This window comes from Rhyacophila brunnea, unplaced genomic scaffold (genome assembly GCF_057557595.1).
Source record: "Rhyacophila brunnea isolate RB1 unplaced genomic scaffold, BYU_Rbru_1.0 scaffold_7, whole genome shotgun sequence".
Lineage (NCBI taxonomy): Eukaryota > Metazoa > Arthropoda > Insecta > Trichoptera > Rhyacophilidae > Rhyacophila > Rhyacophila brunnea.
The window spans coordinates 37970149-37986633 of NW_028233339.1; the positions used below are offsets into that span (position 1 = coordinate 37970149).

The 16485-nt window shown below is 32.6% G+C and overlaps 1 protein-coding gene across 2 annotated transcripts in view; it reads left to right on the forward strand.

Moving 5' to 3' along the window:
* LOC147064824 (uncharacterized) overlaps nucleotides 1–16485 on the forward strand; it is an 873679-nt gene that overhangs the window by 336720 nt on the left and 520474 nt on the right. For both annotated transcript variants that reach the window (XM_085957379.1, XM_085957380.1), the window contains exon 2: nucleotides 2405–2798. In XM_085957379.1, the coding sequence (XP_085813505.1) occupies nucleotides 2405–2798 (394 nt within the window). The remainder of the gene's footprint in view (nucleotides 1–2404; nucleotides 2799–16485) is intronic.

Below are 16485 nucleotides of genomic sequence, written 5' to 3' on the forward strand. Positions count from 1 at the left end.
TCTATGTGGTGTGGTTTATATTATAGCCTATGTAACTGTTCATATTGTCACCACACTATTAATAAGCTAGTAAAACAATATTTATCGAGTTATTTCGGCACTAATGAGGACCCCTGTTTATATTTAGCTTATGGCGCGTTGTCAAACTATGATAAATTGGACACACATTTTTCTATCGTCAAGCGACTCTAACACCGTCAACATTCCTGATGGAAAATGATAAAATCAAATTCAATAATCAACACCATTATGTATGTTTATATTGAATTTCCTGTTGGTTCTCGTATACTCTTTTTGAATACAGTGACAACAATCATTATTATAACGGAAATATTTAGATAATGTTATGGATTTGGTCGATCGACAGTAAATGAAAAACACGTAAAAAAATATTTCAATGTTTAATTAATGTGGCTGTTTCGTATCGATAAAAATGATTCACGAAAAAAATAATTACATACGAAAGACAAACTTGTTCCTATCTTATATTTAAATTTGATCGCTTTCCTGGGACTAATTCTATAGTAGGTTTTTAAAAATGTAGTGTTTCGTTAACTTTACAACATCGTTATAAAATCATTAATTATCAAATTGTTTGTTAACTGTCTTATCTAAATTCAATTGTAATTGTATTCTGCTTCTAAAGAAATTATGTGCATGACTGTAGTAAAATACTTATCCCAAGATGTGTAGTCAAGTTCCGTTAAATCGAAAAATTGTCCAATGTCAAAATGCGTTTGCCGCTGTATTCCTCATAACCGAACTGTACCAATTTTTTTATATTTACAAATAACATTGATAAAATCGGTCAAAAATAAATCTAGTATAATTTATACTATTTAAGACATTTATTGTCAATATTATATACGGTCAATCTTGGAAATACATAAGTTTAATGGAGTAAGTAATATTGTAATATATATAATAATGTGAATTTAATATGAGATTGCTGTTTCTGATAGTACAGACTTTATGAATGGGTTAGCGAGATTTAAAAAAGTAAAGCAAATAATCATGGTGTACGTATGGCCTTTCCGCTTCATAAATCTAATTAGTCAGCTAAATATGAAACTGCCGTAAAACGTATGAGATCATGGTGGAATTACCTTGTTAATAGTGCGAAGCAATGTTTTTTTTCCAATCTTTCTAATTTTTATTAACTTAAGTGAAAAAATAAAATGAATCGGCAACTTACACATGGGTATAAATCAAACTTCATTCAAACTCAGTTTATTTTTAATGTAGTTATTTGTTATTAAAAGTGTTTTTCTGTTATATTTTCGTTTTTATTTTATTTTTCATAAAAATTGATAAAAAAATCAATCCAATTCATAGCTATCGACAATAGCTCGGGATGCCGGGATTGGAATCCCTAGTGGCAACTGATTCGAATTTTTTTTTAAAGAGGACCTCCGAAGAGTTAAATCGAGTCACAAAGTTATTACATTATATCCTAGTGTAAAATGTTACCCGCAACAAAACAAAATTCCTACATTAATAATTTAGTAAACTAATATAAGTATATTATTATATTATAAAAACAGTGACTTCACATTGGAGTAGGCAGGTCATGTGTTCTTTAGAGGCTGAAAATTAAGGGAAAAAATATGAATATTACACACATATTTGATCGTAGATTCCGTGATTTTGTGAGATTTATTCGCCAGTGGTGCTACCGCCAGAAGCTGTAATATGAATAATAGTACATAATATGTAGGTAAGTATATAATTTTAAATGTTTTGATTAAATGTATCTCTATTGTTGTAATTCGTCTACTTCCGCTCTATTCGTGTTATATACTTAATATAAATTCATGACAGCTATTTTACATACAAAATTGGTAAATACTGCTTGCTGTACTTATGTATTATTATTTGTAAGAAAATAGACTGTTTCGATTGATTAGACCATGTAATTTATACACAAATAAAACAATGAACTCTTTGAATGAATGGATTTATTTGGAAAATTAAAATAAGATTATTAGATTCAACAATTAAAAAATCAGTCAGTGCGTCGAGCCTCTACATCACTAAACGCGCCACTGAAGATGCATGTAATATATTATTGTCAAGTATTTAGTGTATAAATATTAAAAACAAAAATATTAATTCATGTTTGTAATTTTCGTTCATCTATGTAATAATATTATATAGATTGTTAACTTCTACTAACTTAAAAACAACATTTTTCGTAGGTAGGTAGTGTATGAATATGCATTAAAGCCTTCGATGCACCAGAATATATATTTTATAGGAGAGACGATAAACTGCTTTATCTATAGACTTTTAATTGTGTAGATAGTTCATAAATATTATGACGAATGACACATAACTATAAAATGTCTAGTATGGCATTATGCAATGATAAATTATGTTAATGTATATGTTTTATTATTTCCAGGGTTGCCAGCGACTCTGTAAGACCGGCCGTCCCAGAAGAGCGATCTCCAGAACCGCCCGAGCGCCCCTTACGACCGCCTGCAACGCGACAAATCCACCCTCTAACCGCAGAACCGAACCAACTGCACGCCTACGACGCCACGCTGCGGCGGAAAACCAAAACACTGAAATCTAGCGAAGACGCAAACCTAATGAATCACTTGGCGAATAGAAATGTTCCGTCATCCCCAGTTTACCCCATGACGCCGAATATATGCGTAGAGGGCGGCAGAATCGAGTTTGTGAAGACGGCGTCGGATGGCGGTAGCGTCGCCGGCGTCGGGACGCCGCCGTCTTCGCCGCTAGGCGCGCGGTCCATGAGGTTTTACGAGGAAGAAAAGTTCGACGGTGATAAGGTAGGTGGCATTAGTTTTTCTCAATGATGGAAACAATAATATTGTTCACCCATAACGGTTATAATATCTCTAGATACGTTTAATAATAAATAGCTCTAACAATGTATATTTTGTATAGTTTGTTATCACATTAATACTAGTCGTCGTAATTTGAAAAATATGTGTTATAATTTCATTTATAATTAATATACAATAGTAACCATAAAATATACCCAAAGTGTTTGTAAATTTGAAGAATTTTCTTCACTATGAAGTACTGTAGCGTGCTATCTAGTAGATGTAGGTATAAAAAATATGTCACGCAATATTTGAGATAATAATATTAACTGCCATAACTGTGTATATATATGTACCTACCTAGTGGTGAAGAGATGTTGTGAAAAACCGGTGTTGTGCGCCTTTTTCTCAAGATGTCGGCGGCTTTTCGATATGCACTAAGGTTAAAACTTTTTTTTTTATTATAGCTCCAAACTAGAAAACACGTCCATAAATCAGGCCAGACCTCTCGCATGGTACTACATCTTTTTGGCCCTGGTTACTGTACTATAAATAGTGAATTTGTGTTATTACATCACGTAGTTATTATCTTATCAATATTCATAATTTAATGAATCTACTTAATTTAACGTCTTGATTTATCTGTCTCACACTCACTAATGTCTGCTGACGATATGACAATACGCTATCTCTCTCTATGCACGCAAAATTTCACGCAAACTAGTTTACGTCTTTGTTGCGCGATCGTATAAATAGAACACACATGTTACATCCCTAGAATCCGCGGTGAATTTAATCGCTTAATTACGTATATGCATCTAGTTCACACGATTCCTAACACATTCACTGTATCGTTATAGAATTTCCCTATTTTTTATTAATAAAAAAATCAATTTTAGGAAAATTCCAATGAAACGCATGACAAATACATCGGCTTCATCGAAATAGACACATACAAATCTATATTGTTATTAAAATCGACGCATTCTTTTACAAATCAGTACATGTACAGTTGCCAATCACTGCCACCTGATATTTTTTCTACTATTTAAGAGCGTACTTCAGTGAAACTGCAAATAATTTTCAACAGTAGGTGCGACAAAATTTCTCACTCGTCGCCTGGACTCGCCAATCGGAGACTGATAGTCGAAGTGTGCGCACGTCGATTTGTTTTGTCATGGCGTCGGATGAAAATATTCTTACATTGTGTCAAGATGACTAAAAACTTAAAAGTACTTAAAAAATAAAACATATCAATGAATATACTATTATTATTAGTAATATAACAATAAACATAACATTAAATGGACGCATGCTGGATTTTTATGACAAATTATATTTCGTTCGGCACGCGTCATTTTCATAATCCGCACATCGCCTAGCCACGATCTTTTTAGACCATGCCTCAACTGAAGTATAGCCTTAATATTTATGAATTGTATGTTGTAATATAAATTGACAGAACGACAAAGATAAATACATAACGCAGTAAAATTTATCAGTTAATTCGAAACACATTTTTATCTGATGTACCTACCTACCTGATTGAAATTGTAGTGAAGATTGGTTTTCAATATAACGGTGTCACTGTGAAATACAAAGGAAATATAAAGTGTTGCCATGTTCGTGGCCCAATATATTGTTTATTGAATCCTTTACAAAACGTCTCACGTACGGAGTGAAAGCAAACCGCAGCTTTTCAATGAAAACGGTCGCATTTGTACAAATCGCCCGCACATTCGCAACCTTTTCGACCGTACAATAAAGCTCTTTTTACAAAAGTACGATAATATTACTATATAACAATTATTAAAGTAGCATTTTCGCCGCTCCAAGATGAAGCACGTGAGCTCCTCGTCGTGTGAGTAAATCATAGTTTGTTATTTCCCAAACTATTTCGTAATTCTTTTAGTACCTACGTACACATTATATTTCTTCAACACTTAATCAACAAAAATTAATCAAAAATGATATAGGTACTTATTGAAAATGTATTTTGAATAAAAGAACATTTATTTAAAATGCGATGTTTATAAATACAAGCACTTAACTTAATGACATAAACATTTAAAATAAACAAAATTATGTTCGTTCATATACAAGCGAAAATTTTTGACTACTTAAAACATATCAAATGACACAATATGTCAAAGAAAACACATTTAAATTCAATGTTTATTCTATATAGTTCTATACTCTATACTCTCTATACTCTATAGTATATTATTCTATATTATATTCTAATAGATATAAGTTTTGTACTATTCCATTTGAGTGCTCAATGAAGTAATGTAAGTCCATTACAATTTAAATTTAAATTCCATCAAGTACCTTCGGTCGATAGTATTAATATCAATGTTTATTCTTTTGATGAATCACTAGACAATCTAATGCCGGGTCCACACTGGCAACATGTCGCGCGACAACCTCGTTAAATTTTACGATAAGTATGATAATTATCGTAAAATTTAACGAGGTTGTCGCGCGACATGTTGCCAGTGTGGACCCGGCATAACGATCAAACCTAACCTAACCTTACAAGCATTGGACATGTTTAGAACGCATTTTTTTCAAACAAGTAAGCCGTTAGAATGTATTCTTTTTAATTCAGCATTAAAAACCATATCGTAATTATTATGTATGTGTGACAGTCAATTTTTAAAGTATATAAAAATCATTAGGTACATTTATATCGACATAAGCGGTGAGTTTACAGTATATTCTTAAAACATGATTCATACAGCTTATTGAAAAAAAAATCAATATCACATGGTTTTATAATAATAAGAAAACATTGAAAAATATAATTAATGTAGTTAGACAAAGATGTTTCTAATTTTGCGACACGTTTTGTGTGTATATTTCGTATGTATGTATATTTCTCACTGTTAATTTAGAATAATTAAGTTTTAGTTAACTGACGATGTTTGTAGTTAACAATTCCATAATTAATTGATTCTAGCTCATTTTTGATAAATTCAATACGAGTCCACAGTAACTTTTCACATTGAGCAGTCATCCGTTCCCGAAAGCTCGGTCCATAGTAGAACGTACCTTTTGTGTGAGTGCAAAGCGTTTGACTCTCAACGTTCGAGCTATGCGTTTTTCCGGTTCGCGTGACGCCCGCGGCCGCCGCAACGGGCGCCGGGCTATAGCGGGCGCTATCCGCAGCCGATGAATGAATGGCCAGCCTATAAATTATCGTTCGAGACAGCAGGGCCGCATGGGGATTTGACATTGTTAATAATGATTCATACAAACACTACTTACTAATAATAACCTACCTGGACTGGAATGAGGATATAAAGAAAATGGGCCAAAGTATGTGGATAAATTTTCACCATAGGGCATCATTAGAAAAGGGGAGATGGAGTAAGTCTATTCTACCATCACCACGGGAGATGCCCTGGTTTGTAGAGTCTCATTTGACGAGGAATGAGCTTAAGTTAATACTGAGGCTAAGAATAGGGCACACAATGGGCAAAAGATTCGATGTCCTCATGGGAAGAAGCGTATCGCAACTCTGCGATGAATATCATGTTTTAGAATACATTGTACATATAGCACTACAATGCCCTAAATATGAACTTCACAGAGTACAGTTGCGAATTGCGGATATCTATGAGAATGTCGACGAATTGAAAGGTGTCCTGGCGGTGGGTAAGACGGAAGAGCTAGGCAAAATTGTAAAGTTATTTAACAGAATAGGAGTGAGGGCCTGATCGACGGATCCCCTTCTAGAAGAGAAGAGGCGATATGACAGCGAGTCGCAGTCAAAACCTCGGTAAAATCACAAAAAAATAATAACCTTTACAAAGTAGCATTTCATCAAATCTAATACAAACTCGTCGCTCGTCAATCTTTTCATCTTGTCATCAAACGTTGTATCTTCACTTTAATTGTGATGACAAGCCAGTAGTATCCTGTTTCCTCATTATTGACAAAGTTATATCACTCTAAATCCAGTATCCATTGCGGGTGTCTGTTTTCGAATGTCAGTATAATAATATAGTAAAGTTGTTTTGAGTTCTAGCAAGCTGCCTTGGTGTATTACCGTAAACAAGCATCGTCAGAAGCACGCATTCAACAAATCGGTACCTGCTGTCACACTAAAACTTATGGTACCTAATAATCTAAGGGTACCTACTTACTTTACGGTGAACGGCAGAAAACTCGTCATGATTACGTTTTGAGGAGGTGGAGCGGAAGGTAATTGATAATATGTACTTTAGTTACTATCGCATCTTACCAAACACATTTATTTTGATACTAATTTACACATTCGGCAAAGTACATTTATATAATAGTTATAACTGTTTTTAACTTATTCAAAGGGACTCGATATTACAACACGCTCCCTTGCCCCAAAATCAACTTGCAGAAGTTACATTTTGAATCGGATGCTTGTTTGTACGGTCGAAACTCGAAGGACATCTTACTGATCCCTTATCAGGTAGGTATACGAATGAGAAAGCGGTTATGTTAGCAGCTTTCAGCTTTTGTGCCTTGCTAAAAGGCACGAATTTTAAAGAAAAATAATATGGTTCTACTTAGGTCAATGTATCATGATTTCAACAATACATCGGTTCACACGATGTAACTGCCATATTATTCTGAACTTCTAGAATAACTCATACTTGTGGCAAGTGTGAGCGATGAGACGACTTTATCAAGCAAAATGTGATAACTAAGCGTACCATTCGAGTTTATGTCACATCTAAGGATTAATTTGGTTTAAGAAATAATTATCGACCGGGTTTACCATTTCTCGAAGCTAAGCCAGAATTTGGCGTCCTAGAAGGCCACTAATTACAATTTGACATGGTGTGTACGATGGGGCCACGAAATGCTAGAATGATCTTGTACGACGGAAGAAGACTCACGAGCATCAAATTTTGGAAGAGGAACAGTGTGGCTTATAGTATGCTCTACTCAAAGTACAGTAAAGAATGCCACGAGTCCTAGACACCTCACCAGCTATGGTTGTTGAATAATTCAAAAGAGACCCTACAAACCTCGATTATGTTGATGTCATTAATCAGCGAAGTTATTGTATTGTACTATTAAACATAAATTAATATCCCAGTCTGTCCCTGGCTTCCAGAGCAGTCGAGATTACCTACCTATATAGATTGGGCGGCCAGTCGACCGGCTGTAGTTTTATTCTGTGGGCTGCAATGATCGATCACTCGTTTCTTAAGAGTAATGAAACTGCAGCATTTTTTTCTTTTTCGTCTCCTAATTGAATTAAACCATAAATTATTAAGAATTCGACCGTTTCCTACGCGATTTCAATTTTTTGGTCGCCTGTGGTGTTAAAAGACACTTTTTATACAACCTTTTTAATTTTGCAGATGGGCACGTTTTGTGCCCTTTATCAAGTAGGTACTGACATATAATGTATTCTTGTAGCTGTTTAAATTTAGAAGTATGGCAAATAATATGGCGGTGTATTATAATATAATTCATCCTTTTCATAATAGTCATACTAACGAAACCATTAGTTGAAGATGCGATTTTGAGTATTATTTCCTATATAGATACCGAATATGGATTGGTTTATGTTGGAGTGTTACACTTTAATTATAACCAAGGATTCGTGTAAATTAAATATTACGTGTATTTGGCTTTTCAAAAATATAATTAGACATGGATATTATAATGAAGTACTTAACAAAACTTTGGCGCGGGAAATAAAGGCGGCGAGTTAGGTTAGGCGGTTTTCAAGGGCTGCTTCACGACTGTCCACTACCTTTCCAGTCATGCAGAGTCAAGTAATGGTACATTATCTTCACTATATCATGATTCGTGTAATTCTTTGTATTGTTGTGCATCCCGGTTATAGCATTCCTCCGTCGTCTTATTTACAGTTACCATTAGTGTACGAGTTTTTCGTCCTAACTCTAAGCATTTATTGCGTTTTTTTGGTACCTATCAGTACTTACTAGTAAATAAAAGATTTTGGGGTGAAGCGTGTGGAGATGAGGATTGATGATGATGTGTGATGAACGGAGAATGAAGACTTTTTGTTGTTGCTGAAGGATATGGCGAGTTTATCTACGCATTGATAAGTACAGTTGACACAACTACAATAAAGGCAATAATATAAGATATAAAAACGAGTGAGATATTAAGCCCGAGACTCAGCAAGACTGAATAACTGATATGGAGTGACAGTTACACGATCAAGATAAAAGCGTGGTGAGTTTGATTTAATCGTTATAGGCTATTTATTGAATCCCTTACGATTGAATAATGCTAACACTGAGTATCCCATGCTTTTCGGTGAGAACAGCATTTTAACATAATAAATATTACTGAGGTAAAAACTCTTATTTACAAGTGGTAATTAGATTCGTGTGAAATTTTTATGCTAAGAAAATGCATTATTTTCTCACTGAGTAAGCACTAATCGATACCGCTGTAGGCTTGTGAAAAAAGGTATATAAAATAAATTAAATAATATTTTCGCGATCGATTCGTATGTCACGGATTTTGCTGATAATGCTTGTTTCCCACAGGACTCGTAGATCGCCACAGGATACTATGTATTTAATTATTTATTTTTATTTTGTGAAGCTTATATTGTATACTTTTATAAATTCGATAGGCTTCTTTTATTTTTTTGGTTTACAAGGTACCTAACCATTTCTCAGATATAGCGGGTGATATTGATATCGTATTATATTAAACTTGACAATATTTTGTATGTATTTGAATGGGTAACTGCAAACTCTAATGGGCGTGAAGGCATCACCTTAAATAATTACATGCCACACAAATTTACTAAGTATTTAAGGGGCAAGTTTTTCTTACAGCACACATACTGCACTTCACGGAGGCATTTTTCTTGAGGCAATGACTCGCAACACGAAAGCATTTCATTTATCAACTTACGCTTTTATTAATGGTGTGTTGAGCAGTGAAAATAAATTTAACAATAACTTTTAATATATTACGCTCACTGCACATGGCAATACCTCGTCAATTATATGTCGCCACAGTTAATCAAAAAAACATTAAGTACATATAAACGTATTTTTGGAAATATATTACTGCACAAGTGTAGTGTATGATACTATAATATTTTAAATATTTGGTCAAGTTATGATAGGTAAAAAAACTGACAATTTTTATTGATATCTCTTGAAAATGAATGGTTTTTGCAATGTGTCTAAAACAACGAGAAAAGATAGAGAAGGAATATTGTTAGAACGGAGACAACTCAAATGTGCTCTAGAATTTATATAATAATCAAGAAAGTCTAAAACAATATGTCTCAATCATTGGCGAAGACTCCATTATAGGCGGGTATTTAAAGCCTACCTTTTTAAGAATACTAATTAAATAATAATTAACTTAATTATTTTATATTCTACAAAAATACTTTAATTTGTCAATGACATCTGGAGTATAATACAGTATAACCTCGTTTTTACGTGCCCGGAATTCACGTTTTCCCGGCAATTGCGTGTATTTCAGTCCCGATGTATTTCAGTACATTTAATACCCGCATTTACGTTTTTCTTTCCCGCGATTTACGTCGGAAATATTCAAAATATGCGAGTTACGCGCACTTGACAATGATTGGGTCGTGACATTCGAACGATTTTTAATAAAATTTTGGTACTGTTCGGTTATACCGGAGGCAGCGGAAAACGCATTTTGAAAATAGCCGATAAACTGAATTATTTGTTAGTTTGGGTTAGTTTAGGTTCGGTTAGGTTGGGTTAGGTTAGGTTAGGTTAGGTTAGGTTAGGTTAGGTTAGGTTTGGTTAGGTTAACCTAACAAATAATCCAGTTTATCGGCTATTTTCAAAATGCGTTTTCCGCTGCCTCCGGTATAACCGAACAGTACCAAAATTTTTAATTGAATGTTGTTTTTTAATAAAACGTTATTTTTTTAGAAACATAAAATTTAAATGTTCTTTTTTTTCAATACCCCCCTCTTAAATTTTCCCTCCAATTAGGTTTTTTTCTTCAGTCCCTTAAAAAACGTAAAATAGGGGTTATACTGTATGTAGGAATGTATTATATATTGACTGCGACTATACGGCCATATTGTACATAATCATTATATATATTATTATATTAATATTGAAACAACAATTTTCAACTTTATACGAGACCAAAGTGATATGATAATTATATTGAATTCACATTGGTCCCATTATATATATTCTTTCACTAACGCGGCCCTACCAATAAGCACTTTTATAACTTGTTGATGGATTGTTTGGGACTATGAAAATGATTTAACTAAATCAAAACATTTAAACCTCATTAGACGTACCATTACTATACTTTATGTCCTTTATGGCTTATCAACCTCGATATAAAAATAGTTAAGTACTTAAAACCTACAAAAATTTGTATTCTTTAACTAGAAGTACGCGTGTAATACAAATTTAAAATATTGTAATCGTGATATGTCAAATTACAAACTGCCATTTATTAAACACAATGTATTCTGCTATTGAAAGAATTTACTACTGAACTATGGCCAACAGGAAACTGAACACTAATAATAATGAAATAAATTTTAAAAAACGTACTTATTTATTAGTAATTTCCGCAGTATACGACAAAAAGATTTCCCATACAAACCTCATCCAAAATTGTGACAATGTAATATATTACATTTTATTGTGTTTTTTTTTTAAACAAAATTATGACACAAAATATGCCAGAATAGCGTGTTAACTGGCCATTTATCTAATATAAATTACTGTTTTTATACCGACGTAAATAATTCACATAGCAATTAGCAGTTTTTCGAGGCGCTGCCCGTGAACTTATGAATTCGTGATATTTATTCATGTAGGCTACATCTTATTTTTATGCATTTTTTGTTGCGAGATCATTAGATGGTGTTATTATGATTACGCGTATTGATCGATTTGTATTCCATATAAAATTAAACACGAAAGGAATACATAATATTATATAGTATATAATATGTTTTTTTACTAATGTGGTTGAATACTTACAAATTGTCGTAGGTACCCAACATCCCAAAAAGACTTTATAAAATAGCACACATTCATTTCTGTGAGTCCGTATTTTAAATAAAATATTGATATACACTAGAACTAGGGCGTATGCTACTTGGCGGGAAATGGTAAGAAATATGACATAACTAGTCATGACAAAAGGTCTTCCCAAAATTCCGCGGCACACCACACATAAAACATTTTATACACCAACACATGGACCCCAGATCAAAATATTTGGCGCCCCCCTACCTATCGATAAGGTTAAAGACAGTGTGATACTTTAAAATAGCGTTTTTGAAATGATGTTCGAAGTAAAATAAATCGTATTGATTCTATGTTTAGCGATTTTTTGTATTTATTAATTCATCCACTTGAACTACGGTTAGTTGTCGGGTGAACAATAATTATTTGTCGAGTATTGACACAATATTAATAAATTGTATCCCACAATCGTTTGCCTTTTTTTTGCAATTAGAGCAAATTTGTGTTTATATCACTTATCTGTTTGACCTGCCACGCCACCCCCTCTGAGCTTGGGCCCCCAGGGCACCAAAATTACATTACATACCTACTTATTTGATAAATAATTAAATAAACATATCACATGACGAAGAACCAAATGTACATTATTATTACCATGTATTTGTATTATCAATAAACAGCTTGTTTCAATGATCGTACGAGTTTTTAGCCTTACTTAGTTAGTTTGGTAGCCTTGTCAGAAATACAAGGATATTCTTTATTAACCGAAATTCAGAAAATACCAGAAGCGGTTCTATAGAATTTTTGGCATTGGTTGCAAAAGGGTTTCGAATCCAGTCGTATTGATTGTATGAAAGTAATGATGACATTTCTTTTGATCAAAGTTAAATGTTTTTGAGACGGATGCAAAATTAATTACTTGTTTTCATTAGTGGTCTGGTGGGTGCTTTGGTACATTTGTAGAGATCCTTGTCTTAAATCTTTCTAATTTATCAGATCACGTCAATATATTTTCATTCTCACCTTGCATTGTTTTATTAAGGAATTATTTTATCATAAAATTGATTTTGATTTGAATTGAACGTATTGGCCAAGATTACGACATGCTCTCTCGGTTCAAAAAATACTTCAGAAACGTACATTTGTGTATAGGCTACTTGTCAAGATAGGCGGGTGGCAATTGATCTTTTTTCCTCTACTTCCCTGGAATCGGAACGCTCTCGCAGGGACAAAAGTTCATCTTGTTAAAATTGCGCCAATTCCAAACAAAATCAAACTGATCTGCTTTGGTAAATCGCTTGAAATTACAAGAATTCATCGATTTACAGTTATTATCGATATATTATTTCGGTGTTAACAGTATATTGGTTTCTTAAAAGACCGGAACCGTACACGAGACCATGGTTCCAATTTTTTATTTGATAGAACCGAACCATTTATACGATTGTGGGTTCTAACAGTTGAGCCCTGAAGTATTTTTTTTCATGCGCATGTAAACCCAGGCAGCAATATAAAACTGAATTACACTACAAATCTACACCAAAACAAAAATCCATAACGCAATTAACGTGGTTTCGTTGTATTTTTACTAAGTATTATATAACGATCGCCTACAAACTAAAATATCAAGAAACTGTGAGATTTATTGCTTTTTTGTAAGGGGGAAATAAAGCCATTGTTCCACCCCGCACCAAGCGTTTGTTTATATCCTTATCAATATTCATATGAACCCTTCACTCTGCCCCACTACTCATACATTTTTAGTAGGAATAGGCGGGACACATAATTTGATTGAGTTAGTTGTAACCAGATATTAATCGTACATACCTATTTTATAGATAGGCTGTGGAGATGCAATTACAAATAGTGCACACTAAACTTTGACATTCATACTTATTTATTTTCATTGTTGTACCTAAGTAATACAAATTGCGAATGTTATTGATTTGTTTTTAAAAATCAATTAAACCCTGCATAAAACAAACCATAATAGATATTAGATAGAAAATATTTTTCTATCTATAAAATATCTAAATTAATAATATTAAATCATCATTAAAAGACTTTAGATATTTTATAGATAGAAGAATATTTTTTATCAGTTATGGTTTGGTTTGGGCGAAGTTTAATCGAAATTTAAAAACTATCTACAATTATTGTATTATTAATTAAATAATAATTACAAGATAAAAAGAACTTTTTATATACAACGTTTTTAAATTTTCTGTCGAATCATATAAACTTGACTTGATTAGCTTAAACGATCAAAAAAATTTGTACTTAGAAATAATACTGAAATGTCACTTTGACATGTCATATTGATTTCCATAGTAACGCACGTATACATTAATAATTTAGTTGCTAGGACCCCAGACACCTAGCAACCAATAATGGTGTCGAAATAACTTTTCATACAAAACAGAATTAACTGAAAATGAATTCAATTCTACTTAAAAATGGCTAAAAGTATTTAAAAAAAATGCATTGGCATCGTGTTTTGATATATTCTAAAAGTTTCAAATGTCTAGCTAGTCGGGAAGTTAGTTAAAAATCGATTGCAAGATTTGTACCGGACAAAGAACCACCTGACAAATAAGAATACGAGCTAAGAAAAACGTTGTAAAAACAAAATTCGAATGACTGAAAAGGTGCGTATTATTTTTGTCGGATATCCACATCCTACCTCTTCTATTATGTTTTGGTCTAGGCAGGGTTTAATTGAATTTTGAAAATTAAACAATGTAATCTGCAATTTGTATTTTTAATTCAATGAAAATGAAAGGTAGAAATGATCAGGCCAATACTGCACTGTATAAAACTAATAATGATAAAATTATTTTACTCGTTCACTACTATTCATAAATAATATGATTATGCAAAGTCATCTCTTATTCGCCATGCAGATACTTTCTTTGCGGTTTCTTATGATTTCAATTCAATCCCCAGTAGTCAGTCGTATTTTTTTGCAGTTTATAATAAAGAATTTAAATTGAATTTATTCTTTGAAATGTTAATCAGATTCATTTTTCATTGCTGCAAAAACTGTCTAGAAAAAATTGAATGAAGCCGCATTACAGAGAAGAGGGTACATAGTTGTGAATCTACTCCAGTCTTTTTAGTGACAGTATAAAAAATGTCGGCATATTGTACACGAACCCCATTAGCACTAAATTTGAAGAGATGTTCATACAATTCGTAATTGTAACTGTCAGATATATTATAATATTACACATTATGATAATAAGTGTTTTCTAGATGTTCGTATATTTCAATGAATTGCTTGCAAAATATATTTTTTTATAATATTATTATACTTACCGACTTATCGGAAAATTCAGTGTAAGTATATAATATTCAGATATAAAAGTATATGTAGGTAATTACTTATAAATAACGTACAGCCTTTTCTAAATATTATTTGGTTTCTTTATGCATATTTCATTTATAATCATTTATATTTAATGAAATATGTAGGTAATGAATGAAGCTAACGACACCTTTAAATACTAAGAATTTATTGGTAATGTAATCGTAACTAAAATTTGAATGAAAAAATGTGATTAGCACTAAATTTGAGGAAATAAAAACGGTCAATTAAAATACAAAAATATCATATTATATTATAGGTATTATCTACATCGAACCATCGTTTTTTTAATGAAGGTACAATCATAGAAAAATCGCATATACGTACATATAAAATATTATCAATGGCTATCAATTCATTATTACAATAATTATTATTGAAATATAATAAGTTCAGATGATTCTCTCTGGTTCTAGTGCAAACTATTTGGCATAGCCATGGACGAATTGTTTATGGTTATATTTCAAAATATTCCGTCGATCCAGACAGACACCACAACACGTTAAGAGTATTTCATAGAAAAAATTGCAAAATCTGTTTTTCCACTCAGTTGAATTGCATTTATATGCAAATGCAAGGGGGGGGGAGTTGCAAGTTTCGAGAGTTTGTGCCGGGGAACCCCTTTGTATGCATTTTTTATGTCATATGCCCATGATGTGCAATAAATTGCGTTATGTAAAGGATAGACTGTGTTAAAAATCAGGGGTGACCGCGCCCAAGGCGAATTAACTATGCTAAAACCCCTATTCATAAAATGCCAAGGTCTTATTCTGCGTTTCTATAAAATGCTTTGACTTTATCTTCTTTAGAATTATTTTGACAACGGCATGGGGAAGATTTCCCTTATACCTAGTCATACATATATTTATAGCACCCTCCGAAGAGCCAGCATTTAATATCCTAAATATACATATGGAATTAGCCGAAATGTCCTAAAATATGAAGTTTTATTTCTGTATTGGTTGTGAGTAATTTTCGTAAATATTTATCTAATAAACCTATATAAATCGATATTTATTATTACAAATGACAATTCATTTAAGCCGAGATGCATGGAATGTTATAAATTGCTATATTCCCGTTTATCGGCTGTTTAACGTATATCGAAACAACGGAGAAAAACATAAGTAATGCGTATTAGAACATGCGCGTAGGACTAGTGACAGATATCTGTCAATCACGAAATGTTAGATAATATGCAAACAAACACCGAAAAGCATAATATGGTTATGAACCATTTGAAAGTATCGATTAAAAACGCAAATTCTTATTCATATAGACAACGTTGACTCCTACTTTCGTAAACAGACATCTCACAGATTTTTTTGCATGTCAATAAAATATA